The 24978-nt window shown below is 46.2% G+C and overlaps 6 protein-coding genes across 10 annotated transcripts; 3 read left to right on the top strand and 3 right to left on the bottom strand.

The window, feature by feature from the left end:
- The first annotated feature begins 497 nt into the window (after positions 1-497).
- On the top strand, positions 498-5822 carry LOC111070651 (integrator complex subunit 6). Its single transcript, XM_041591908.1, is given in 3 exon segments — positions 498-603; positions 681-1409; positions 1411-5822. Coding segments are annotated over 2 exon segments (4194 nt in total). The 5' UTR covers positions 498-603; positions 681-749; the 3' UTR covers positions 4945-5822.
- A 2467-nt stretch (positions 5823-8289) lies between these two features.
- On the top strand, positions 8290-13658 carry LOC111070661 (ubiquitin carboxyl-terminal hydrolase 7). Of its 3 annotated transcripts, none has more exons than XM_022361369.2 (4): positions 8290-8643; positions 9115-10631; positions 10750-12147; positions 12228-13658. In XM_022361369.2, exons 2-4 carry the CDS (start codon positions 9336-9338, stop codon positions 12978-12980), a joined length of 3447 nt encoding a protein of 1148 aa, XP_022217061.2. In that variant the 5' UTR covers positions 8290-8643; positions 9115-9335; the 3' UTR covers positions 12981-13658. The 3 variants fall into 3 exon arrangements, with proteins under 3 accessions (XP_022217061.2, XP_022217063.2, XP_022217062.2); XM_022361371.2 differs by having other exon boundaries at positions 9121-10631; XM_022361370.2 differs by having other exon boundaries at positions 8290-8403.
- Positions 13659-14945: 1287 nt separating this feature from the next.
- LOC111070663 (pleiotropic regulator 1) lies at positions 14946-16634 on the bottom strand. Its single transcript, XM_022361372.2, has 2 exons — positions 16445-16634; positions 14946-16369 (listed from the first exon to the last, which is right to left on the bottom strand). The coding sequence occupies exons 1-2, from the start codon at positions 16555-16557 to the stop codon at positions 15067-15069; spliced, it is 1416 nt and encodes a 471-aa protein (XP_022217064.1). The 5' UTR covers positions 16558-16634; the 3' UTR covers positions 14946-15066.
- A 451-nt stretch (positions 16635-17085) lies between these two features.
- LOC111070682 (LSM12 homolog A) lies at positions 17086-18926 on the bottom strand. Its single transcript, XM_022361402.2, has 5 exons — positions 18125-18926; positions 17755-17888; positions 17572-17688; positions 17340-17471; positions 17086-17265 (listed from the first exon to the last, which is right to left on the bottom strand). The coding sequence occupies exons 1-5, from the start codon at positions 18267-18269 to the stop codon at positions 17221-17223; spliced, it is 573 nt and encodes a 190-aa protein (XP_022217094.2). The 5' UTR covers positions 18270-18926; the 3' UTR covers positions 17086-17220.
- Positions 18927-20357: 1431 nt separating this feature from the next.
- On the top strand, positions 20358-21052 carry LOC111070675 (chromatin accessibility complex 16kD protein). Its single transcript, XM_022361391.2, has one exon. It carries the CDS (start codon positions 20430-20432, stop codon positions 20835-20837), a length of 408 nt encoding a protein of 135 aa, XP_022217083.1. The 5' UTR covers positions 20358-20429; the 3' UTR covers positions 20838-21052.
- Positions 21053-21295: 243 nt separating this feature from the next.
- On the bottom strand, positions 21296-23447 carry LOC111070672 (regucalcin). Of its 3 annotated transcripts, none has more exons than XM_022361386.2 (3): positions 23341-23447; positions 21665-22383; positions 21296-21589 (listed from the first exon to the last, which is right to left on the bottom strand). In XM_022361386.2, the coding sequence occupies exons 2-3, from the start codon at positions 22381-22383 to the stop codon at positions 21397-21399; spliced, it is 912 nt and encodes a 303-aa protein (XP_022217078.1). In that variant the 5' UTR covers positions 23341-23447; the 3' UTR covers positions 21296-21396. The 3 variants fall into 3 exon arrangements, with proteins under 3 accessions (XP_022217078.1, XP_022217080.1, XP_022217077.1); XM_022361388.2 differs by lacking the exon at positions 23341-23447 and adding an exon at positions 22757-22864; XM_022361385.2 differs by lacking the exon at positions 23341-23447 and adding an exon at positions 22491-22597.
- Between the last annotated feature and the right edge of the window lie 1531 nt (positions 23448-24978).

Consider the following 24978-nt stretch of genomic DNA (forward strand, 5'->3'; position numbering starts at 1 on the left):
ACATACTATGTACATATGTACGTATATATCTTTGTTTGTACAAATTGTGCGTGTGTCCGTGTTTTGGCATTGTTTTAGTGATTATAATGATTACGAGAGTGCGATGTGCGATATGCGATACAAGAGTGCATGAGTCCGACACAGAAACGAGTCTGATGTGTTCCAGTTTCCATATTTCTTCCGATTCCATTATGTTCCACGCAAGAAACGGAACATTCTATTTATCTCAAGGTGTGTGTGTGGGCGGGTCACAGCTGGCGGCTTAGTGCGTATGCGCAACATCATGAAATTTGTGCAGCATTAAGCATATTTTCGTTAATATATTTATTCCCTATCCGTTTCATTCAATGCAGTTCATCGTTGTTTAGCCAGTCCAAATGTCAGCTGTTTCGCGCAACATGTACCATAAAAGCAGCACAGCCAAACGCAGAAAAAGAGCCAATCGATCAAGCCCAGGACAGAAGAAGCAACACCAACAGCCACTGCAGCATCAGAAGCAGCAGCAGCAGCATAAGCAGAGAGTAGAAGAAGAAGCGTAACCACGCTGAGAGGAGAACAGCAGCAGAAGCAAGAGAAGGATAGAAAATAGAGAGTGAAATTACGGTAAGTAACGCCTTTTCTCTCTCTCCGTTTTGGAAAGCCGAGTCCTAACTCTGTGTCTTTTTTATCCTTTCTTGTAGAGAGATTCGCGAAGAAAGATCAAAGAGAATTAAGTTCAAGAAAGGACAAAATCAAAATCAAAATACGCCATGACAATCATACTCTTCCTGGTGGACACCTCGTCGTCCATGTGCCAGAAGGCGTATGTGAATGGTGTGCAAAAAACTTATCTGGACATTGCCAAGGGGGCGGTGGAGACGTTCCTTAAGTATCGGCAGCGCACACAGGATTGCCTCGGCGATCGCTACATGCTGCTGACCTTCGAGGAGCCGCCGGCCAATGTGAAGGCCGGCTGGAAGGAGAACCATGCCACATTTATGAACGAACTGAAGAACCTACAGAGCCACGGCCTCACCTCGATGGGTGAATCGCTGCGGAACGCTTTCGATCTGCTCAACCTGAACCGCATGCAGTCGGGCATCGATACGTACGGGCAGGGCAGGTGCCCCTTTTACCTCGAGCCCTCGGTGATCATTGTGATCACGGACGGGGGCCGCTACTCCTACCGCAACGGTGTGCATCAGGAGATCATACTGCCGCTGAGCAATCAAATACCCGGCACAAAGTTTACCAAGGAGCCCTTCCGATGGGACCAGCGCCTATTCTCGCTGGTCCTGCGCATGCCCGGCAACAAGATCGACGAACGTGTCGATGGCAAGGTGCCGCACGACGACTCTCCCATCGAGAGGATGTGCGAGGTGACCGGCGGCCGCTCATACCGCGTCCGCAGTCACTATGTGCTCAATCAAGTGCATCGAGAGCCTCGTTCAGAAGGTGCAACCGGGCGTGGTGCTGCAGTTTGAGCCGCTACTGCCCAAGGATAGTGCCAGCGGCAGCAGCAGCAGTGGGACGAACGCCGGCGCAGGTGGTGGCGGCGGCGGCTCCGCGACACAGCAATCGTCCTCATCGTCATCCTCCTCGTCCTTGTCGGAGCCCACACCGGACATTGTCTTCCAGCCAATCAAGAAGATGATCTACGTGCAGAAGCACATCACACAGAAGACCTTTCCCATTGGCTACTGGCCGCTGCCGGAGCCCTATTGGCCGGACTCGAAGGCCATCACACTGCCGCCCCGCGATGCCCATCCCAAGCTGAAGATCATGACGCCGGCGGTGGATGAGCCGCAGCTGGTGCGCAGCTTTCCGGTGGACAAGTACGAGATCGAGGGCTGCCCCCTGACGCTGCAGATCCTCAACAAGCGGGAGATGAACAAGTGCTGGCAGGTGATCGTCACCAATGGTATGCACGGCTTTGAGCTGCCATTCGGGTACCTGAAGGCGTCGCCCACCTTCTCGCAGGTGCATCTGTATGTGCTCGCCTACAACTATCCGGCGCTGTTGCCCCTGCTGCACGACCTCATCCACAAGTACAACATGAGTCCGCCCAACGATCTCATGTACAAATTCAATGCCTATGTGCGCTCCATACCGCCGTACTACTGCCCCTTCCTGCGCAAGGCGCTGGTTAACATCAATGTGCCGTACCAGCTGCTGCAGTTCCTGCTGCCGGAGAATGTCGACAACTATCTGTCGCCGACCATAGCCAATCAGCTGAAGCACATCAAGAACACCGCCAAGCAGGACCAGGAGAACCTCTGCATGAAGGTCTACAAGCAGCTGAAGCAGGCCAAGCCCCCCTATCGCCAGGTGGAGACGGCCAAACTCTGCACGGGCATGGCCCTGCGTCGAGATCTTGTGCGACATCCGCTGCTGCGGGACACGTTCGCCAAGCTGCATGCGGAGATCGAGCCGGTGGAGAATTACACGATTGTGGTGCCACAGCTGACGCATCAGGCATCGGCCAAGACGTATCGCAATCCGTTTGATATACCCCGGCGGGATCTGGTGGAGGAGATAGCCCGCATGCGTGAGACCTTCCTACGGCCCACGCTGCTGGTGGCCAAGGACTCGGGCCACTGTCTGCCCATCTCGGAGATGGGCAACTACCAGGAGTACCTCAAGAACAAGGACAATCCGCTACGGGAGATCGAACCGACCAATGTGCGGCAGCACATGTTCGGCAATCCCTACAAGAAGGACAAGCACATGGTCATGGTGGACGAGGCGGATCTCAGCGATGTGGCGCCCATGAAGTCGCCGAATGGCAACGGTCCCGGCGGCTCACCGCCCGGCTCTTCGGGCTCTGGTTCGTCCGGCTCCTCGTCGTCCGGCACTTCATCGAGTGGTGGGCCTGGGGGTCCCGGCATGGGCGGCGGTCCCGGCGGCATGTCCGGCCTAATGCTGGGCCCCCATTCGGCCAGCGGACTCGGCAAGAAGTTGGACGGAACCTCGCGAGGACGCAAGCGGAAAGCTGGTCCCCTGCCGCGTGGCTTTGAGTTCCGTCGCGCCTCCACGGACTCGCGTTCATCCTGCTCCTCACCCCGCCCCTCGTCCCCGTCCGATAGTGCACCCAGCTCGCCGAATCCAGCGGCAACGGCGGCCTGCGACTCATCCGCGTCTACGTCAGCGACCAGCACGGGCTCTGGGTCCGGCTCGGGCTTGACGGGATCGGGTGCCAGCTCTGGGCCGGTATCCGGCGGCCGTTCCAGTCCCAGCTGCTTCGATGAGGACAGCAACAGCAGCTTCGCCAGCAGCTCCAGCAGCACGGAACCATCGAGCGACTCGGGCCTGTCGCTTTCGCACTCGGAGCGCCTGGGGGGCATTGGCTTTGACTTTAGCGAGGAGGAGACCAGCGACCAGGACACTGCCCTCAACGGCCACGTGCACAACTTCATCAATGGGATCAGCGACGAGGCCAGTGCCGCGGACACAGAGGCCCCGCCCGGGCCCGGTCCAAGCCCTGTAGCCCCGCCACCCAGCAACGTCTTGCCAGCCGCTGCCGCACCCGAACCCATTGTGACGGCCACATTTGTGCCGGTCGTGGGCACAGCAGCAGCAGCAGCTGCGCCCCAGGCAACGGCAAGCGCTACGACATCCGGAGTTGTAGTAGCATCGACCGTGGCAGCCTCTTTGGTCACGCCTCCGCCGCTGCCGGCCGTTAGCAGCACCAGCAACGGTGGCCTGGGACTGTCCGGCGGTACGGGTGGCAGTGGCGGCGACACGCCCTGCTCCTCTGCGTCGGCAAACAACTCGAGCGGAGTGCTGTACGTGCCCCTGAACGGACTGACGACCACTCACGCGGCGTACAGCAGCAACCGAGGCGGCGGCACCACATGTCCGTTGGGCTCCCACCTGAGCGGCCTGGGACCGGCGGGGAGTCACAGCCACAAGACTGGCATCTCGCTGATGTCGCTGTCCGGCGTACTGCCCATGCTCAATGGCTACACGCATCATGGTGGCACCCTGTCGCCACCCTCGCCCCTTGCTGCGGTCCCGCCAACGCCACTGGCGACTGCAACTCCAACGTCCGCCACTAGCAGCTGCACCGGTGCGGCATCGGGATCGGGATCCTCTGGCTCCAGCTACTTCACCCACAATGACATCAATGATGCCTCTGAGATCTCCAGAATACTGCAGACATGTCACAATGGGACCAGCGGCTCTTCCGGCTCCGGTTCGGGCAGCGGAGGAGGAGGCGGCAGTGGGAGTGGCGGCGGCAGCAGCAGCAGCACCCTGAATGGCAACGGCAGTCCGGAGCCAGATGTAGGAGACGATGGCGAATCCCCGTTGTCCCTGGGTATTGGAAATAGTTTTGATGCCCTGAAGCGGCTGGCAGGAGGCGGCGCTGCGAGCAGTCCCCATTTTTACTGGGGCAGCGGACTCAATCATTTTATCAACAACAACAACAATAGCGGCAGCGGAACAGCAGCCGCCACTGGGAATAACAACAGCAGCATTAGCACCAACAATCACCGGAATCACAACAACAATAGCCCCATGAAGACGGACATCAAGTCGAGTCCAAGCTGCAGCTCCTCGCCGACGCACAACAGCAACAGCAATAGCAACGGGGAGGTGAGTGCCGCAGCGCTGCCCATACTGTCGGAGGAGCAGCGGGAGGCGGCGCGTAGGCACAACATTGATCTGCGGCTAAAGATCTTTCGGGATATACGGCGGCCGGGACGCGACTACAGCCAACTGCTGGACAACCTGGGGCTGGTGAAGGGCGATCACGACATGAGGTCCGATTTCGTGGAGATGTGCATTGGGGAGTCGCGACGGTTCCGGCGGCACCGCATGGTCGGCAGTATTCAGGAGTGGTGGGACCAGTGGCAGCAGTCGCAGCCGGCCATCGATCAGCAGCAGCAGCAGCAGCTGCAGGAGCAGTCCCAGCAGCCACAGCAGCAACAGCAGGAGGCAGCCGCCGCCGCTACCAAGAGTTAACGTTGGCTCTTTTGGAACTGCTGAGCCCGAGCGGTATTCGCCTGGGCTTGGGCGTGGTCGAGGGCGTGGCCATGGCCAAGGGCGAGGCCGTGGGGCGCCATCAGTCTGTGATGTCATCAAAAGCAACAACAACAACAAAAACAACAACAAGGAGAACCGTATAAACCGTATGATAACAAATAGGAGAAAGAAACCGTAAAAACCGTACACGTAAATCTTAACTTAACAATAGCCGTAATGAATAACAGTAAAAGTATAAATTAAACAGTATAAGAGAGACACAGCGAGAGAGAGACAGAGAGAGAGAGAGCAAGTACAACGGTAAACGAAAGGCATTGAATTCTCGTCAATTTCCATTTATGTAAATAATTGCCAGAAATCCCCTCCCCCGTTGTCGGATCTTAATCCGGAGATATAGGCGAGAGCGGAACCGCAAAAAAAATTTGATGTGTATATGGGGCAATATCTCTAGTTCGTAAGGGACACTCTCTCATTCTCGAGACATATATTTCTGAGTAGGCCAGAACGTAGAGGAAGGGCAAAGGCGAACGGCAAGGTATATATTCTCTAAGAAAAAACAAAAAATTGTAATTATATCGTAACGATTTTTAGCCTAAGCCGTAGCTTGAATACTGTACAACCCTTACAATATTTTGCAGTTTTTTTTTTTTATTATTATGATTATTATACACATATACACATATATACATATATATATATAGAGGATATATTTAATATAATGTAATCCCCTGATCCAATTCGTACACCTAAGGTCCCCAAAGCAATTACTATAAATAGACTTATAACTCGATATAGTGTTTATAAGAGGAAGAAGAGAACGTGTAACATTTGTATAAGAGAGAGAGAGAGAGAGAGAGTGAGTGAGTGTGAGTGAGTGTTGTAGGGAAAAGCTTTCGCTTCTTGAGCCACAATTTTTAGCCAATTTTTTGTTGGACCACCCACCACAGCCCCCCCGTTTTGTGAATGCGTAAATGTTTGATTCGCTTTTTGTTTAAGCCAAGACGAGAAAAATATTAAGCCGATGGCAAGCCACACATACAGACACACACACCACACACACACACCACACACACACACACACAGAAATCAATATGCATATATGTATATGTTTGTATATGTATATGAATGTGTACATCCATATATATATATATAGAGTATATTGATTGTATCTATATTTATTGCCCAATTTAGGAGAGATCAGATCGGTTCAGAGTGTTTCATTAACAATGTAAACTAGTTAGCTGTATTCAAGTGTAATTTTTGGCCTTAATTTTGATCCGATTCGATTCATTTTAAAAACCACAATCTGTAATTTAATATTTTATTAAAACAGTATACCAATTTTTAAATCTGAGTAGTCTAAAATATTTACACACACACACAACACAATTATTTCCAACAAAGAAAAACAAAAAAGAACAGAAGAAAAGATAGAAACAAAGTAATTTTTGTTAAAGAAAATACACTTTTTGCACTATTTTTTTTATGATACTCGATAATTGAAAACAGAAAGTCGCCTGTGGCGTACGATTTTGACAGATCCAGGAGCAGAAAAATTAAATTTGAAAACACAATACATCATTATACACCATTTAGCTAGGCGGGGGGCAGCTCCATTTTGGCTGCTGCTCCAGGACATTAATTGTTTGGTATTTTTGAAAATTGCAAAAGCAACAAAACACAACACCCCAACAACATCAGCAGAAACAAAACTATAAACAAAAAAATAAATTTAAAAAAAAAACCCAAAAACCCAACAACAAAAGAGAATCAAAGGAAAATAAAGAGGAAGATTATTAAATACAAAAAAAAATAAAATAAAATAAAAATTTTTCGAAAGCAATCTATCGGTATTTCAGGGCCCGCAGTTCCATATAACATTTATTTCATATTTATTACACTTCTTCCACAGCACATGCCCCCATGCCATATCATGTATGAATGAATGCCCCTAGTACCCGTTATCGTTTATGTATTTTTATACTAAGTATTCGTAGATTGGAGATCATCATATCTAAAATCATTTCCATCGGATAATATCACCAGCTGACTTTTTTTGAATTGAGCTATATGCAATCATTATCTACAAAATTAACAACAATCACTTGGATCGAATTCTTCAAATGAGCAACAGTACTGCTATCCCTCTTTCTCTCATGTTTTTAGCACTGTTTCAAATGAATTAAGAGAATTAAATGAAGAATTTTTACTTAAAGATAGATAAGGGTATGATTGAAATTTATATTTATCGAGCATAGACCGCATGGACACCTGTCGTCGGTATTGTCGAAAACGCATCAGAGACATCTATAGTTCGTGTACAATTTTGATGGTCGCACAAAAATACCGAAATACTGTATACGGTATATCATATACATAAATATCTTTTTATTTTGCGGTATATTTTTGGGGGCCAGTTCTAGTTTGAATCCAGCTCCAAATTTCATATGTGTAGTTACCATGTAAATTACCAATTGTACAAAATCGTTTAACCTTTATAATTTTCATCGGTATATTTTTGGTATGTTTTGGTATTTATCTGAGGAACAGACTGGCGTGTTCACACTGCCTTTCACTTTTTTTGTTTAGGTCACACACCTTGCATATTTTTATAATTTGTTAAGTATTGTATCTATATTTTTAGTATTTTCCAGTGTTTTTCGGACTCACCCTCTTGTGCTAATGCACCAATGTAGATCATGTGTACACATTACCTCGTCAGTGTCTCTGTCAAAATATACATAAATATGTAGTTAATCTGTAGCGAGTGTGTTGTTACCGTGTATTTTACATGTAAAACACGAAATTTTGGTGTTTTGTGTCTTTGATTAAACCTTATTTTATGAATAATCAAATGAAAATGCGTGCTTAAAATTATCAAATCTTTTTTGATATTTATTCATGCATTGCAGAAAATTATATGATTGATGCTGAGGGCTCCAGCTAGAAAGTAATCCTAAGCTGAACATCAAAATCGAGGAATATATCATCGGAAGCCGGGAGGCAACGCTGCCGGCGTCGCTGCTTTACAATAGTACAGCTGTGGTTACCTGAAGTAAATTAAAGTAAGTTGAGTGAGAAGCAAAAAAATAGTGAACTCAGAAAAGTCCGTTGATATATATATCCCCACAAAAATATCCATAATTGAAAAAAAAAAACACCAAATATATTGTCAAAAAAGATATACATATACATCGAGTATTGACACGATATATCAATATATACCAAAACTAGGCTTTTTTTATCTAGTGTATTTATTTAAATCATTTGTGTAAAAAAACAGTATATAAATCAATCAAATTCAAGTAATACATTGTACAAAATTATATGTTTTCGGCAACAATATTTTTCTAAGAAAAGGCGACGTGCAAAGCACACACTGAAAAGTCTTACCCACACATGTAAAACAGTGTACGCCGTGAATTAAGAAGTGTGTAGGTTGGTTGAAAAGAAAGCACACACGCACACGCGCATACACACAACACACATACAAAACTATATGCGAAAATCTGCAAGTTTATCTTGCGGCTGTCCACACCCCCCTCCCGGCCCCATAACCCTTCAATCCGACAAACACACAGCGAGCGTGCGGACCACGAGCGCCCCGAGCCAAAAGAAAATATACAATAGAAATACAATAAATAAAATTGATTGAAATTTCGATAACCAGCAAAGGAGGTAAGTTTTGTGAGGAAAAAAAAGAATAAAATGCATATGTACATATGTCTAATAAGAGGGTGGAGATAGAGGCAGCACAGCGGCGACGACGACGCATTAATTGTATGTATTGGTCAGCTGGTGATGCTGCTTCTTCCTCCAACTCCTCCTGCCTTTGTGCAAATGAAATATGCAATTGCGAAATAATCACAAAACGCCGCATAAAATGCAAAGTGTACAATTTTTAACCGAGTCATTGCCAGAGCACAAGAATGCATACGAAAAGCTTATACATGATTTATGCATGTGTGCGTAGGTGTCTGCATATTTGAGCAAGTTCATGTGCATGTGTGTGTGTGTTTGCGTTTTGCGTTTGTGTGGTGATGCCCATGTGGTGTCGGCCGCGGCCCCAGCTTGTGAGTGCGTCTGTGTGTGTGTGCGTGTATGCGGTTCGATGTTTGTGTTATTTTGACATTTACCCATTTGTTGCAGAAACAGAACACCTTTTCGATCGAACTACTGCAACACAGTGCAAGGGCTCTCTCCAAGGACCCCCCAGCGACACACAAATTCGAGCCCGAAGGGGCATATGTACATTCAGCAGCGCAAACTCGAAAAAAAGGGCAGCGCAACAGAAGAGGAGGAAACAGCGATACCGTCGAAACCGAGAGGCGACACCGCCTGTTTCTAGCACCATTCAAGTCCCGAATAAGATGGAAATTGAAACAGAACAATCCATCGAAGCAATGGACACCCAGGACACCCAAGAGGTCGAGATAATCACTAGCGATCTTCACCAGCAGCAGCAACAACAGCAGCAGCAACAACAACAGCAGCAGCAGCTCCAGAATCAAAATCAACAACAGAATTCGCCGCCACAGCTGCCGAAATTCAAAAATCTGATACAGCCACAATTGCACGCGGTTGGTGGAGTCACCCAGCTGCCCAGCGAGAACGGCAACGTGCCGCCACAACAGCTGCTGGCCGACAGCAGCTCCTCATCGTTTGCCAACGAACAGGACACAATGTCGTTGGACGACGAGAACAAGGAGGATCAGTTCCGTTCGGAGACCACATTCGCCTATACGGTCGATAATGTGGGACAATTGAAATCACAGCGTCTGTCGCCGCCAGTGTATGTACGGATGCTGCCATGGAAGATAATGGTCATACCGAACGACCGGGCATTGGGCTTCTTTCTGCAGTGCAACGGTGAGAATGATTCGCCCACCTGGTCGTGCAATGCCATTGCCGAATTGCGTCTCAAGTGCCACAAGGCAGAGTCTCAGCCGTTCACGCGTGCCCGCATCAAGCATTTGTTCTACTCGAAGGAGAACGACTATGGCTACTCGAACTTCATTACCTGGCAGGAGCTGCAGGATTCGGAGAAGAGCTATATACACAACAACAGCATTACCTTAGAGGTGCATGTCATAGCCGATGCACCGCATGGCGTACTCTGGGACTCGAAGAAGCACACCGGCTATGTCGGCCTAAAGAATCAGGGGGCCACCTGCTACATGAACTCCCTGCTGCAGACGCTCTATTTTACCAATTCCCTGCGCCTGGCCGTCTATCGCATACCCACAGAGGCCGACGATAGCACCAAGTCGGTGGGCCTCTCACTGCAGCGTGTTTTCCACGAGCTCCAGTTCGGCGATCGTCCGGTGGGCACCAAGAAGCTAACCAAATCCTTTGGCTGGGAGACACTCGACTCGTTCATGCAGCACGATGTCCAGGAGTTCCTGCGCGTTCTGCTCGACAAGCTCGAGTCAAAGATGAAGGGCACCTGCCTCGAGGGCACCATACCGGGCCTCTTTGAGGGCAAAATGTCATCGTATATCAAATGCAAGAATGTGGACTATAACAGCACACGCTATGAGACCTTCTACGATATCCAGCTAAATATCAAAGACAAAAAGAACATTTACGAATCATTTCAGGACTATGTCGCCTCCGAGACCCTCGAGGGTGACAACAAATACGATGCTGGCGTCCATGGCTTGCAGGTGAGTCTCTACAGAGTCCCGACTCTGCCCAGAGTCCCAACACTGATCTCTAATCCCTGCCTTTATTCCGTTTCTCATTCGTTTGTGTCTTCTTTTTGTGGTTGTTATCATTCTGTAGGAGGCCAGCAAGGGTGTCATCTTCACGTCATTCCCGCCCGTTCTGCACTTGCATTTGATGCGTTTCCAATACGATCCCATTACGGACAGCTCGATCAAGTACAACGATCGCTTCGAGTTCTACGAACAAATCAATCTCGATAACTATCTGGCCGAGGGTGAGAAGACAACAGCGGACTATGTCCTGCATGCCGTGCTGGTGCATTCGGGCGATAATCATGGCGGGCACTATGTGGTCTTTATCAATCCAAAGGCCGATGGGCGCTGGTTCAAGTTTGATGACGATGTGGTCTCCAGTTGCCGCAAACAGGAGGCCATTGAGCTGAATTATGGCGGCATGGATGATGAGATCTCGTTCCATGCCAAATGCAGCAATGCCTATATGCTGGTGTACATCAGGCAATCGGAACTGGATCGTGTGCTGGGCGATATACCAGAGAATGAGATATCCAGCGATCTGGTGGAGCGTCTCGATCTGGAGAAACGCATCGAGATGGCGCGTCGCAAGGAGCGCAGCGAGGCCAATTTGTATATCTCGGTGCATGTCATACTCGAGGAGTACTTTGAGGGCCAACAGAAGCGTCGTCTCTTCGACTTGGAGAAGACCCATCAGCGTCCGTTTAAGCTCAAGCAGAATCAGACCGTTGACGAGCTGGTCGATATGTTTGTGAAGAGCTTTGGCGTCTCGCGCGATCGTATGCGCATTTGGAACATGTGCACCGCCCAGACGCAAAAGTTTCTCTACTTTGACTTTGAGGCGGAGGGATCGCGCACCATCGAACAGATACCCACATCACAGAAGCCGTGGGTGATCTTTCTCGAGCTGGCACCACAGGACAGCAGCGAACCGTTGGCACCCTTCAATCCCAAATCAGATGTGCTGCTCTTCCTCAAGTATTACGATGCCAAGAACAAGCGTCTCAATTATATTGGATGCACACATCAGCCGCAGAGTCGACGCCTCATCGATCTGTGTCCGGAGGTGAACCGCAAGCTGGGCTTCGATCTGGACACCGAGATGACCGTCTTTGATGAGTATGGCGACAAAAAGATCGCCAATCTGAATGATCCCATTGAGAGTGTGCTCTATCTGCCGCCCGATAATCTGCAGGGGCACATACTCATCTTTGAGCGTGAGATGATTGACATTAAACTGGATCTGCCAACGGTCGAGGAATACTTTCTGGATCTGGTCTATCGCATTGAGATTATATTCAGCGACAAGTGTAATCCCAATGAGCCAGACTTTGTGCTGGAATTGTCCAATCGCTATAATTACGATCAACTAACCAATGCGGTGGCCGAGCGCCTCAACACGGATCCACAGAAGTTGCAGTTCTTTATGTGCATCAACAACTACAAGGAGACGGCGGGCAATGCAGTGCCCTATACATTCAAGGTATGTCTGTAGTAGTAGTAGTAGCAGACCCATGTCTGTAGACAGTCCATTAATTTATTTATATTTATCATCTGATTTAGGGAACGGTCAAGGATCTGGTCTCGTACACCAAGCAAAGCACACCGAAGCGCATATTTTATCAGCGTCTGTCGTTGAGCATCCATGAGCTGGACAACAAGAAGCAATTCAAGTGCATTTGGGTGTCCAACGATCTGAAGGAGGAGAAGGAGCTTGTACTCTATCCGAACAAGAATGACAACGTTAAGGGGCTGCTGGAGGAGGCGGCCAAGAAGATAACCTTCCAGGAGAATAGCCGCAAGAAGCTGCGCCTGATGAAGGTCAGCAATCATAAGATTGTCGCCCACTGCAAGGACGATATACCGCTGGATACGCTGCTCAAGACGAATGACTCGGCGATCGCCACCACCCAGAGTGCACAGAAGATCTATCGCGTTGAGGAGGTGCCCACAGATGAGATGCAGCTGGCCGAGAATGAATATCTGTTGCCGGTGGCCCATTTCAGCAAGGAGCTGTACAACTCGTTTGGCGTACCCTTCCTCACCAAGGCGCGTCATGGGGAGCCCTATGGGGTCCTCAAGCAGCGCATACAGAAGCGTCTTAATGTCCCGGACAAGGAGTGGGAGAACTACAAGTTCACCGTGATCAATACGGGCATCACCACTGAGGTGAACGACAACGATGTCATCAATTTGGAGAATTTCCGCACCTCGACTAGCGGACAGTTGCCCTTCCTTGGTCTCGATCACATCAACAAGTCACGCAAGCGTAGTTCGCTGAATTTCTCCGAGAAGGCGATCAAAATTTACAATTAAATTGAACACACACACACACATACACACACACAAGAAACAAGAAAGCAGATGGAGCAGATGGATGGTGGTTCTGCGAGTGGAGGTGGAGGCAAGCGAGGCTAGGAGGAGGCTGCTGTAACTGGGACTGGGTCGAAAATTGGGCGAGACGGGAAGCAAAGACGTGACGACATCCATCCATCGATCGACACGCGCCCGCCGCCCGAAAACACAAATTTTAAGCAAATTGTCCTTAAAATTGTATGCCTCCTACTCCAACTCCCACTCCCTCAAAACGGGCCCATCACCCCCCGCCCACTTCTTCTGAACCCAAAAGTAGAAATTGACGTGGATTTTTTTTTAATAATATTATTTCTAAGTCATAAAATTTATTTATTAATCGCCTCCGGTCAATTTTTAATATGGTTGTCCGCCCGATCCTACACCCAGAGTTTGCCTTCCCTCCCCCCGCTGCGGCTCCGGCCTAAACTCCAGGTCCGGCCCGAGCCTCACGGCACTAAGTCCATGAGAAAGCTAAAAAAAAAAAATTTATAAATTTACTGACTTATTGCGCTTGCATTAGTGACTTCAAATTCTAGGCTAAGGCTTTTAAAGTGTGTTTATTTAATTAATTTTTTTTTTCCTCTAATTTTCTAAATACGATATTCCTAAACGCGGTAATTGTTTTGAAGTCGGAACGAATCGAATTCGAATTCGAATCCAAATTGGAGTCTCGTGTCCAATTGCTTCGTTCGAGATTCCGGGCCATTGGCAAATTGTAAATATAAGCGCGTGTTTTTGTGCTCTGGTCCTTCCTGGGAATACACGCAGACGAAAACAGCAAAAGAAGAGAAGAAGAGAATGAACACACACCTCACAAAAACAAAAACAAAAGAGAACGAAGAACGGAGAAGTGAAACAACAAAAGATAAAGCTAAAACAAGATTAAAGATATATATTACATCGATAAGCATTTGGTGGTAAGCGACAAAAAGAGTCGCCACGAGAGGTTGGACAGAAGGAGCATCACCAATAGTGACACGAGAGAGAGCGAGACAGAGCGACAGATAGAGATAGTTTCGAACTAACCGTAAAAAAACAAAAACAAACGGAAGCAAATTGGCAAGGGACAGATGGAAGAAAAGGAGAGCAAAGAGAACCCGAGAGAGAGAGAGGGAGAGAGAGAAGGGGGGAATATAAGATTTGTTTCAAACAACAATTATTTGTGATTTTAAAACATGAAATGATAAAAGTGTATTCAAAGGACTAGACAACATAATAATCTTAAATTAATAAAACACACAAAAAAAAAAAAACAACAACAAACAAACAAAACATACGTATGTACCATAATATAACCAGGCTGGATGCTTTTTTTATCTTTGTTAAATTATATAGCAGAGTGCCGTACCCGGAGAATGATCCGGATTCGAAAGAAACACACACACACACACAGAAAACCACAACTACAAATTGCATCATGACAAAGCAATAGAAGAACGGATATACATATACATACATACATATATTTCAACAAATATTACATTATTACTATGCTATTATTTATGCAACAAAAATAATTCAATTCAAATTATTTATGTGTAAAATAAAACAAAGAAAAACAAATGAAATACCACTAATTCGAATCGATGCGATGGATTGTGTGAACAAATATTCAATTCAATTCAATATTCCCATATATACATATGCTATATATATTTATGTGTGTATATAAATGATTATCCAAATAATCCCCATAAGAAGAACGGGACTATGAAGCTTACTCCCAGTCACCCCCCCTACCCCCTACCACATCCAATTGGATTGCGGACCTACCCAACCCCAAACCCCAGAGTTGTATTGCATGTATTCCACTCCACTCGAGAGCAATGAAATACAATATACCGTAATAAAAAGCCACCTTCCATCCTTCTACATATGTGGGGGGGTGGGGAGAGCTTGAATCTGTTTGAAATTGAAAATAAATTATATTTGATGTAGAATTGCATTGGAACAAACCATTATTTAATCGAAATCTGTTTCCGGGGGCAGTTTTACGCTTAAATTATACATTAGATATTTTTGTGGACTACAGACTACCGGATAGAACTTAGAACTTGCGACGCTTCAACAGATCTGGCCGCCAATTGACTGGATGCGTCTCCTCGCTGGCTTCGTCATCCTCCTTGTACACCTTGATGGTCTTGTCCGCCTCGGCGGTGATTAGACGCGTGCCCGAATGGTCAAAGCACATGGCAAATATGCCCGCCTCGCTGTCCATGGAGCCGGGCTGGACGGGGGCCTGGAAACGCTGGAAATTATAGCCGGTGCGCCAGTCCCAGAAGAACATGGTGCCGTTGTCGCCGCCAGAGACCAGCACCCCATCGTTATTGGCCGCCATACAGTTGACAATGGCCGTGTGGCCGGAGATGTTCTGCACAAAGTTGCCCTCGGGACAGCGCCACTGTTTGATGTTGTCGGGCGAGGCGGAGGCGAACATGTACAGCGATGGATGCAGCACAACGCTGCGCACAGACTTCTTATGGTTGGTCAGGGTGCAGACGCTCTTGCCGGCAGCTAGATCCCACAGCCGCACGGTGGAATCATGGGAGCCGGTGATGATCTGTGGATTGGTGGCCTGGGCCACCACACTAGCCACCGTATTGGTGTGGCCGGTCAGCGTGTGCACATTGGCCTTGGTCCTCATGTCCCAGATGCGAGCCGTGGAGTCGCGCCCAGAGGTGGCCAACACATCGATGGTTGGGTGGAGGGCCAGCGAGTAGACGGCAGACAGATGTCCATGATAGTGTCGGATCACTTTGTTGTACTCCAGATCCCAGCACTTCACCTGACGATCCTCGCCGCAGCTGAACAGATACGGATGCTTGGTGCTGACTGCCACTCCCCGTACAGTGCTCACGTGCCCGGTGAGCGAGAGTTTCAGCTTACCGCTGGCCAAATCCCAGATTTTAATGACACGATCCCCGGCACCGGTGGCGAACCACTCATTGCCCGGCTCCACGGCTATGCAACGCACCCAACCCAAATGTCCGGAAATGACGCGAGACAGCTTCCAGGGTGCATGCCACTTGGGCTTCGGTATGGTGGGTGCCTTCTTTGGAATGAGCTGCAGATTGCTGGCGCCATTAGATCCAGGTCCATTGCTGGGCATGGATGCCCGCACTAGGGATGTGCTATTGTTACCCGGTATAGACAGCACCGTGTCGGGGCGACGCGCATCGGCATTGAATTTCATCAGGCTGCTGGCAGTGTCTGTGCTCCCGTCTGTGATGGCCAATGGCCTTTCCACGGAGTGTCCTGATGGAGTCCTATTTGGCTCGTTGGCTGTCACAACCCTGTCCATTAACGAGCCATAGGTATCCTTGGCCTTGATCGATCGCCGTTGTTTGTCCCTGTGTCAACGAAAGTGGGTATGAAGCTTGGTTTGTTAATACGGGATGGCTACGATCCGGGGTACTGGTACTCACAGTCGGTCGTCGACATCGGGCAGGTTTCCTTGATTGGAGACGAACAGATCGTGTGTGCGCTTTAGGGAGCGAAATATAAGCGTGTGCACGCTGTGCTTTTGTACGTCCTCCATTGATCAATTAAATGGATCCGAGATAAACTAAACAAAAATGCGGCAAAACAGTCCGGTCAGTCACAACTAGGGCTGCAAAACCATTAATGGAACCATCGATAGTTTTTAAATTTGGCGATATATTTCCGTTTTACTTTCTAGGAGAGAACTCTCCTGACTCACGTATATTATGAAATTGATTTCATTTTAGTGCTCTTGGAGAGTGTGGAAAATATACAATTTTCATCCACTTAAAAAATTTCAATGGAAACTCGGATATATCGATGTTGGTCGACCGTCGATGGTTTTGCAGCGCGTTTTGACAGCTTGTGATTGCTGAAATCGGTTATCGATAACAGACCATGCAATTTAAGCAAATTAAATATTATCAACCACATTTTCGTCATCTCCACCATTAGTTCCCAAACCAAACCAAACATCTTCGCAGATACATTTAGCAAGCGTCAGTTCAGTCATTATTTTAGTGGAGTCTAACCGCTCCACACACATTACACTGAAATATTATTAAAATCGAAAACTCAATTTTCGAAGCTATTTGTTTGTTTTGTTTTTTATTTTTAGTTAGCGGGAACCGGCGAACCAGAAGCAGCATTACTCGATGACAGAGATGAGGATGTTGGGGAGACCGACGCTGACGAAGTGCTGGCCGCAGCATTGGAAGTACTATCCTGTGCCCCCGATAGTCTGAGAGTTGAAGAACTGTTTGATCTGTCGGAGTTGGTAAACGAACGGAACGAACACTTTTAAATGCTCTAACAGAGGTTGTAACTGCAATGGCTTACGATGCGCTTAATGTAGTTGCACGAAGTTTCGTTGTTTGAACTCGATACTACGTTGTCCACTCGATATGGTGGCGAGATGGTGACTTCGTTAAGGATCTGTATGTTCAGTCCCTGCCAGGATACTTCATTGTACTGTGTGTTTGCAAGCATGGGATGGGAAATAAAAGATATCAAGATGAGATTATGTGGAAATCGATTTGCTAGAAGACACTGCAATGTGCGTGCCGCCTACCCCGTATTGTTTGGCTATCGCTCGATAAAGTTCTTGTGCTTCTGAGCTCACGTCAGCGTTCTGAGACTTGAGATAGTCCTGGCGACGTTCCACTGTTTTCCTGAGACGCATTTTAACCTGCAACAAGACGTAAATGGTCAACCTTATCGCACATCTTAAGTTGCGGCTTACGTTGCTGCTCACCTGTTCCAGATTTAACTTCTGCGGATCATCGACAAAGTTCCCGTTGCACTCCTTGATCACCTGCACGTTGCTGCATAGCGAAAGATTCAACGCATAGATATCACTCAGCTCCTCCGTTGTCTTCGATCGGCATTCTGTTTTGGGCAAAGAAAAAGGCAAGAACAGAAAAAGGTGGGAAGGAGGGAGGGAGAGAGAGGGGGAGAAAAGATTTTTGGCGCGATGTACGGAGAACCAAATTCTGGACGTCTTAACTATTATATAAAAGCATCAATCGGATGCCCACAACAGAACTGAACCGAAGTGAACAGAATAGAATATAATTCACTTTTTACAACAATTGAATTGGGTTTTTGACAATAAAAAAGGATACTCAAGATAAGCATCTTTGTGTTATGATCGAATGCGAGCACCTCGCCCTCCACTTCCTCGTTGAAACAGGTCGTGCACATCACTGTGGATCCAATGTTGAAGCAGTCGTTCACTGCATTGCCGGCGGTTGCAGTGGCAGCGGCCATCTTTAATTGTTAGACTTAACTTGGAGCGTGGAGTGGAGTCGACCTGTGGTCGAGTTGGAGGAGCAGAGCAGCTTTCTATCTTGCAGAGCTTCGCAACGGATGTGTCCTGTGCGCTGGCTGGCTGGCTTCTGTGCGTGGCGTGCCGATTGTTTACACAACTTTGAACACGTAGTATGGTATGTGGTATGTGTGTGATGCAAAACAACAATTGATATGTCAAATCAAAAATTGCAATTAATCCATGCGAGCATTGAGTTCTAGTTGTTTACAACATCGGCGCTGTGCGATGGCTGTGTGGTCTGGCCCTGGTTGATGGACGTAAGCGTAATTGTTGCTGCTGTTTCCTATACACTGTTCTGTGTTACTGTTGGTCTTCGGTTTTGATGTTGCCGTTTGCCGCCGCGGACTGGCTTTCACATTCACGTTTCTGCTTCTGCCTCTAGCGTAGATGTCGCTTCATGGAAGTGATTTTCTATTCGCTGCGTTTCAATATTTTCGCTTGAAACGAACTGGTGCGTTGACCAAAAACTATTAATCAATATTGAGCCTAAGCGTACAGTCAATTTTAAATACGTGTTTTTTTGTTTTGTAATTGAGAAAATGGAAAAATATGCGAAAAGTGTTTGGTCAACACACGAAAGAGCGTAGGGCTGCAAAAACCATCGACGGCACTATTGATATGGTTCTGGCATTCTGCGATAGTTTTTTTTCAACCATCAATATATCGTTTAAGAGAAAATATGTCAAAAATTTAGTTTAGAGCAGCGCAAAGCATAGCCGGATATAATCCGCTCCAAAACTGGAAGCATTAAGTTTATTTAATTTTTTTCTTTTTTGGATATTTATATTATTTTAAAAGTTTTTGCTATATCGATGGTTTTGCAGCCTACAAGAGAGCTGCACACAGTTCATGAACGAGCGAGGTAAATAAGTTCACATTAAACGTTGTGTTTGGTTCATGATCGGAAAATTGTATTTTCCTCGATTTTAATAATTGGTTTTGTATTACCTGCTTGCTAAGACTCTCAGCGCTGAACATATAATTTTTTCTGATAAATGAATCAATTGTGTAGCAGATTGGCTCTTTCAAGTACTCCCTTTAATTAGAATATTTAAAGAATATGCTTCAAGAAAAAAGGTCAACAAATCCTTACAAAATTTCTACATGGCAGCTACACAGGGATGAAATTAGCACGGGCACTTGACGAGGCTATCGATACCAAAAATGTTGAAAGGTGTGAGACATAGAGAGGGAATCAAATCAACTTATCTAAAGGAATAAATAAATTGGTTGTTTTATTTAAAGTGAATAAATGGTGGCTTGTTCTGTTGGTTATTTTAAATGCTTGAAGTATGTTGAAGCATATTTTTCGAATATTTCAACCCTGTTCGCCTATCGTATGAACTATTACCACCAGCAAAAACAACAAAAACATATGTTGTTTACAATGGAAAATGGAGGGAAATTGTAAATTTACATATATATTTTTTTTAGCCAATTTTATCATTAGATGCGAGATATTCGTGGAGCCATTTGGCTTTGCAGGCACTTCCAGACTTTTGGGAGGAAAACAATAATGGTTTTCGTGGTGTGCGAATGAACTCGCACATCTATATTTTAAAATCCTTGCAAATAAATGAATTTGAATAATTTAACTTTTTATTTACTCAGAACTATTCATGAAAATATCCCCAAATCTGTTCTGTAAATATTAATAAATTGGTTGATTTATAGTTAGAAAAACACACGAACGTGCTCTTCTCAAAACTCATGTCTCAATAACTCAACTTTGTGCCAGTGTACCAATTCCACCAATTCTGAGCTATTCAGTTAACTCAACTATCGATAGGTACATTTAGGCTATTAATGTCATAGTTTTGGCAAATTATTGTACCACCTTAATAGATGGCCTTCGGCTATAAAAAACGCAAGATCTCGAAATAATTATTAGCGGTTTTTTTTTAAATATTTCATTTCCGAAAAAACGTTAGGTAACATTTGTGTCTAAAATCTCTTGCGGTGTGGTGTGAACCAGTGCATTGGAACTGGTTTCCAACTAAATATTATCGATACCGATTAAACCGCAGATCTTCGGCTTTATGCAGTTTGTGCGCCTTTGAGTGAAAGTAAATTTTAAATAAAATCCAGCGGACAACAGCATGGTGGAGCCAAAAATAAAAGCACCGCACCTACGGGCCCCCACAGCAGAGACCGTTCTCCCACTCAGCAGGGTACGGACAATCATGAAGAGCTCGATGGACACCGGCTTAATTACGAACGAAGTGCTGTTCCTGATGACCAAGTGTAGTGAACTCTTTGTGCAGCATTTGGCGCGAGAAGCGTACGCGGCCTCTTGTTCCAAGGAGACCAGTGACACCCTCAAGTATGAGCATCTCTCGCAACTGGTGAACAAGAGTTCGAATCTCGAGTTCCTTCTGCAAATTGTACCAGAGAAGATACGTGTGCACACATTCCAGGAGATGCTACGCCTAAATCGTTCCGGTACCACCAGCGATGATGACGATGATGACTCTGAATCCGAATCTGAGTCCGAGTCGGATGAATGATGGGACCCCGGCCCGCCCTCCATTCTCACATCATCGACACCACACCTCTTCAGCCATTGCCTATTACTGATCTGATGTGTTTCATTATTGCGTGATTCATTTAGTTGATTTTATACATAATTTAAGTTCAATTTTTTGTAATTCTCCAAATGTAAGTACTCTATATGAGTAATTACTAACTTTAAGACGAAATAAATACCAGTTAAGAAACCAAAGTGCAACCAACAGCATAGAGTTCTCCATCTCACATAATCCTACCCTAACACTATGTTCTTTGCTTGTATCTGTATGGCCTGACTGTACTTGATATGAGTATACCTCAATCTCTCTAACTGCGTCCAAGTACTGCACCACGAATCGAAGAATGGCCAGAGGACACTTCTTCAATTCTCACAGACCAAATTTGTCCCAGGTCTTGGGCCAGTCATTACTTTATAAGTGATCGCAAGACTTTTGGATTTTGTTTGATTAATAATTATAACATTTTATTGCACTTGGATTAGATTTGTGATGCATTTTTGAAGTTTAAAAAAAATTGTGATTTAGGATTTGGTATTACCTAGGCCTTCAGATAGGTGCCTGGATAGCCAGTGGCATTCAGGCCCGTCACCTTATAGGTGGTGCCTGCTGGGGCCGGCTGGTCGAACTTGGCCGCTGTTGTCACATATAGAATGTCCAGGTTGGGGCCACCAAAGGCAGCCGAGGTGATCTGCTTGGTGGGAAACTTGATCTCCAGCAGGACCTTGCCAGTGCTGAGTGGATAGAAGAACAGGAAAGCCGGGCATTAGAGCAGAAGGAAATAATAAATGACTTTGGCAGGCACATACTTTGGGTTGACTTTGAAAATGGTGGCACCGTTGAATGTGGCCACATAGAGATTACCCTCGGTGTCGATGGTGAGACCGTCGGGAAGCAGATGATCCTTGGGACTGGTCTTGCGCAAGTTGAAGACCACCTTGGGGTTGCTGGACACGCCTGTGTCGAAGTCATAGTCGTACGACTTGACCTCGTAGTCGGTGGTGTCGATGTAGTAGAACTTCTTGGCCTTCTCGTCCCAGGCCAGGCCGTTGGAGATGCCCACATCGCCCTTGACAATGGACACCTGGCCGCCAGCCTCCCACTTGTAGAGCTCACCGTGACGGAATTCAAACTCGTCGCCAATGTAGCGCATGGTGCCGCCAAAGAATCGGCCACGGGGATCGGCCTTGGCGTCGTTCAAGCGATTCTTCTCGAGCTCCGGCTGCACCTCGAATAGGGTGCGTACCACCTTGGCCACTGGCGAGACACCATCCCATTTTACAATGACCACGCGACGAGCACAGCCAACGGCAAACTCCTGGGGCTTGCCCTCAATCGGCAGGACAAAGGCAGCGAAACTCTCGCCCTCAATCTGGGTCGCGTAAACCTTGTTCTGCTTGAAGTCGTAGCGAAGGAGTTTGCCAGCCTCCAAGTCCACGTAGTACAAGCTCTGGGTGGCCACATCCCAGTGGGGTCCCTCGCCTAGGCCGGCATAGGAGTCAGGCAGTGGTTCAACTTTGTAGGACATCTGCAAGGAGAAGACAAGATTGGTTGTGAGTGAAAATTTAGGGAAGTCTACAGGCTGCGTCTGTTGTTTCAGTCGTCTCAGTTGCTTCAGTTGTTTCTCAAGTATACCGTCAAGCCAAAGAGAGCGCCCATTAGGGCGATGGTCAGTGGAAGTCTGATGTAAGTCAGCATCTTGCTCGGGCTCTGTGCGAATCGAACTGTGAGTGGCAACTGAACCTGCAGCCGTCCGGCGGAAGGGCTTTTATTGATTAAACGCCTGAAATTAGCGGAACCAAACCGCGGAACACAAGCCAGAGCCTCTGAGTCTCCGTTTATTTTCATTTATCTCACACAAGCTGCAGCTGCGTATTTTTGACGTCATGACCTTCACTTACTCAGCAGCAGCAGCGTCGGCGTTGCGATTAACTTTGCTTGCGTTTGTTTTTACGTATTTTAATTGACTTTTGATGTTAAAATGCCTGGTCTGGTTGTTGTGGTTTTTGTTGCTACAGCTGCTGCGGAAAAGTACTGTCTAAACGAGCATGCAGCTTCTGCAGGCAGCAGTTGTGCCGTCATTGATTGGTAACTGTGTGCCCACAGTGGCAGAATTTGCCCTCTCACAATTACAATAAAGGACTGCTTTATTTTGCAAGCAAATATTGATTTGCATTTCACTGGCACAGTCTCGTTTAGACAGTACTAAAAGTGCAATGCCCAGAACTGTTTGGAGGTATGGAATCGGGTATCGCTATCGAAAATACACACTTGTAAACTGTAAATGCAACCTGGTGTGCCCACCAGCTGTCTTTGTCCATAACATAACGGTTCAAGGCAAAACACAAAAATCTCAGCATTAATTACAAATCCATTTGAATATATGTACTTAAAAGCTCTCACACACAACAAAAAAAAGTAACAAAAAAGGAGAAGGGCAGCTCAAGGACCTTTGCAGTTTTGTTGTCCACAGGATCCTACATACCTTTTAATAAAAACGTTTTCTTAGTCTTGGCAGAATAGAACAGATCCTTTGAGCACTTCTCTGTCGAATAACGCGTTCACAATGAAGTTTATGCGATCAGACCGAAACCTTTTTATAGCCATCCGGATGCCGGCAGCCGGCTTCAGCGTGATATACAAACAGACTATGGATTGATAAGAAGCGACCATATTGGAGGAGGAGGAGGAGGAGGGCTGTTGCCTGGTCAGTAGCGTAGCCAGAGAAGAGAACCCAGGCACCAAATAGCCAGATAAGACATGAGGCAAGTGCAAATGGAGCTGCTGGAAGAACGGATTTGTAGCATATGTACATATGTATGTATGTATGTACATACATATGTCTCTATGTATTTATTATCGCATCGCACTCAGTGAAACGGCATTTCTGTAATAAGAGCCACAATTAAAAAAAATACAAAACTGCAAAACTTTCTACCGTATGTGGGAGTGGCGATGGCTGATAAGCCTCGAGGCAATTTTAATTATAATAATAATTATTTTACAAGTGTATTTCACTGCCAGAATCCTATATTTCCGCTCAGCCCGTGATAACATGCACATGCAGCAAGGCCTGCGCGATAAATTCGCAGACAAGCCTGGTTAAGGATGTTGCTGCTGCTGCTGTTGTTGTTTCCTTGTATCAGTTTGGACCTGACCTCCAGGGGCATTTCTTCAGTCTGCACTATCGTCAAAGAGCTGGGGGCGGGGGGAAGACCGTGACTCTGCCAAAATCCTGGAGGCCTACACGGAGGCAGGCTCTTATCGCTGCCAGCATGACCCTATTTGTCCTATGACTTGTATTTCTTTCTATTTTTGTCTTGATTTCAAATTTAAATTGCTCTTTAATTAATTGGAGTAAGATTTATTAGCATATTTGTACAACTGTCCATTGATAAGGGAAGCATATATGTACATGTGTAGCCTTTTACAATCCAAAACCGATATGATGAACCTAAGAAAAACGATGGCAAAATATTAACACATAGCCATTTAATGTTTTACAAAGTAATTGGGAAAATTCAAATTCAAAAACTCAGTAGCTTGTAACGAATATTTTGTGGCGTTTAAAAAATTTTACGAATATAGTAGGCGCTGAGCCCAATACGAGTTTACCTTAGACCTGAATTCCCAAAATATTTAGTTAGTGATTCGGAGTTTGTGGAAACAACATCTATACGGAGCTCGGGAAAAAAAAAATTGAAAAAACCAAAAAAGTGAGTTGAAAGTTTGGAATTAAATAAAAAGCGGTGAAAGTGAACAAGAAACAAAATTAAATCCAAATTATAACAAAATTAAATCAAAAAATGTGCAGCCTTAAAGTTATATTTTTGTGGCGTTTGGAATTGAATAAAAAGCATTCTCAAATTAAAGGAATTTCAATGAAATACAAAATAATATTGCGGAAGATTCAATAACATTGTGAAGTTCAAATGATCGATGAAACACTCCGCTCCCTCTAGTAAATGGAAAAGAAGGGTAAGTCCATAGCAACAAATTTATCTTTGACTCTTACTATTTAGTAACCCCAGTTGTAAAGGCTTATAAATTTAACATTTATATTGCCATTTTGTTGGGTAAAAATAATATACAGGCAGGCTCCGGTTTTCACTTTCAAAAAAAT

The sequence above is a fragment of the Drosophila obscura genome, unplaced genomic scaffold, assembly GCF_018151105.1.
Source record: "Drosophila obscura isolate BZ-5 IFL unplaced genomic scaffold, ASM1815110v1 contig_165, whole genome shotgun sequence".
Lineage (NCBI taxonomy): Eukaryota > Metazoa > Arthropoda > Insecta > Diptera > Drosophilidae > Drosophila > Drosophila obscura.

What these genes read in the sequence shown, in the direction of transcription:
- LOC111070661 (XM_022361369.2), top strand. Translation starts at nt 9,336, where the DNA reads ATGGAAATTGAAACAGAACAATCCATCGAAGCAATGGACACCCAGGAC. An exon ending in CTGGCGTCCATGGCTTGCAG is followed by an intron (nt 10,632 to 10,749) that starts GTGAGTCTCTAC and finishes ATCATTCTGTAG; the next exon opens with GAGGCCAGCAAGGGTGTCAT. An exon ending in CAGTGCCCTATACATTCAAG is followed by an intron (nt 12,148 to 12,227) that starts GTATGTCTGTAG and finishes CATCTGATTTAG; the next exon opens with GGAACGGTCAAGGATCTGGT.
- LOC111070663 (XM_022361372.2), bottom strand. Translation starts at nt 16,557, where the DNA reads ATGGAGGACGTACAAAAGCACAGCGTGCACACGCTTATATTTCGCTCC. An exon ending in CCCGATGTCGACGACCGACT is followed by an intron (nt 16,370 to 16,444) that starts GTGAGTACCAGT and finishes TCGTTGACACAG; the next exon opens with GGACAAACAACGGCGATCGA.
- LOC111070682 (XM_022361402.2), bottom strand. Translation starts at nt 18,269, where the DNA reads ATGGCCGCTGCCACTGCAACCGCCGGCAATGCAGTGAACGACTGCTTC. An exon ending in AGAAGTTAAATCTGGAACAG is followed by an intron (nt 17,689 to 17,754) that starts GTGAGCAGCAAC and finishes GTCTTGTTGCAG; the next exon opens with GTTAAAATGCGTCTCAGGAA. An exon ending in CGATAGCCAAACAATACGGG is followed by an intron (nt 17,472 to 17,571) that starts GTAGGCGGCACG and finishes GCAAACACACAG; the next exon opens with TACAATGAAGTATCCTGGCA.
- LOC111070675 (XM_022361391.2), top strand. Translation starts at nt 20,430, where the DNA reads ATGGTGGAGCCAAAAATAAAAGCACCGCACCTACGGGCCCCCACAGCA.
- LOC111070672 (XM_022361385.2), bottom strand. Translation starts at nt 22,553, where the DNA reads ATGCTGACTTACATCAGACTTCCACTGACCATCGCCCTAATGGGCGCT. An exon ending in GCGCTCTCTTTGGCTTGACG is followed by an intron (nt 22,384 to 22,490) that starts GTATACTTGAGA and finishes TTCTCCTTGCAG; the next exon opens with ATGTCCTACAAAGTTGAACC. An exon ending in ATTTTCAAAGTCAACCCAAA is followed by an intron (nt 21,590 to 21,664) that starts GTATGTGCCTGC and finishes CTATCCACTCAG; the next exon opens with CACTGGCAAGGTCCTGCTGG.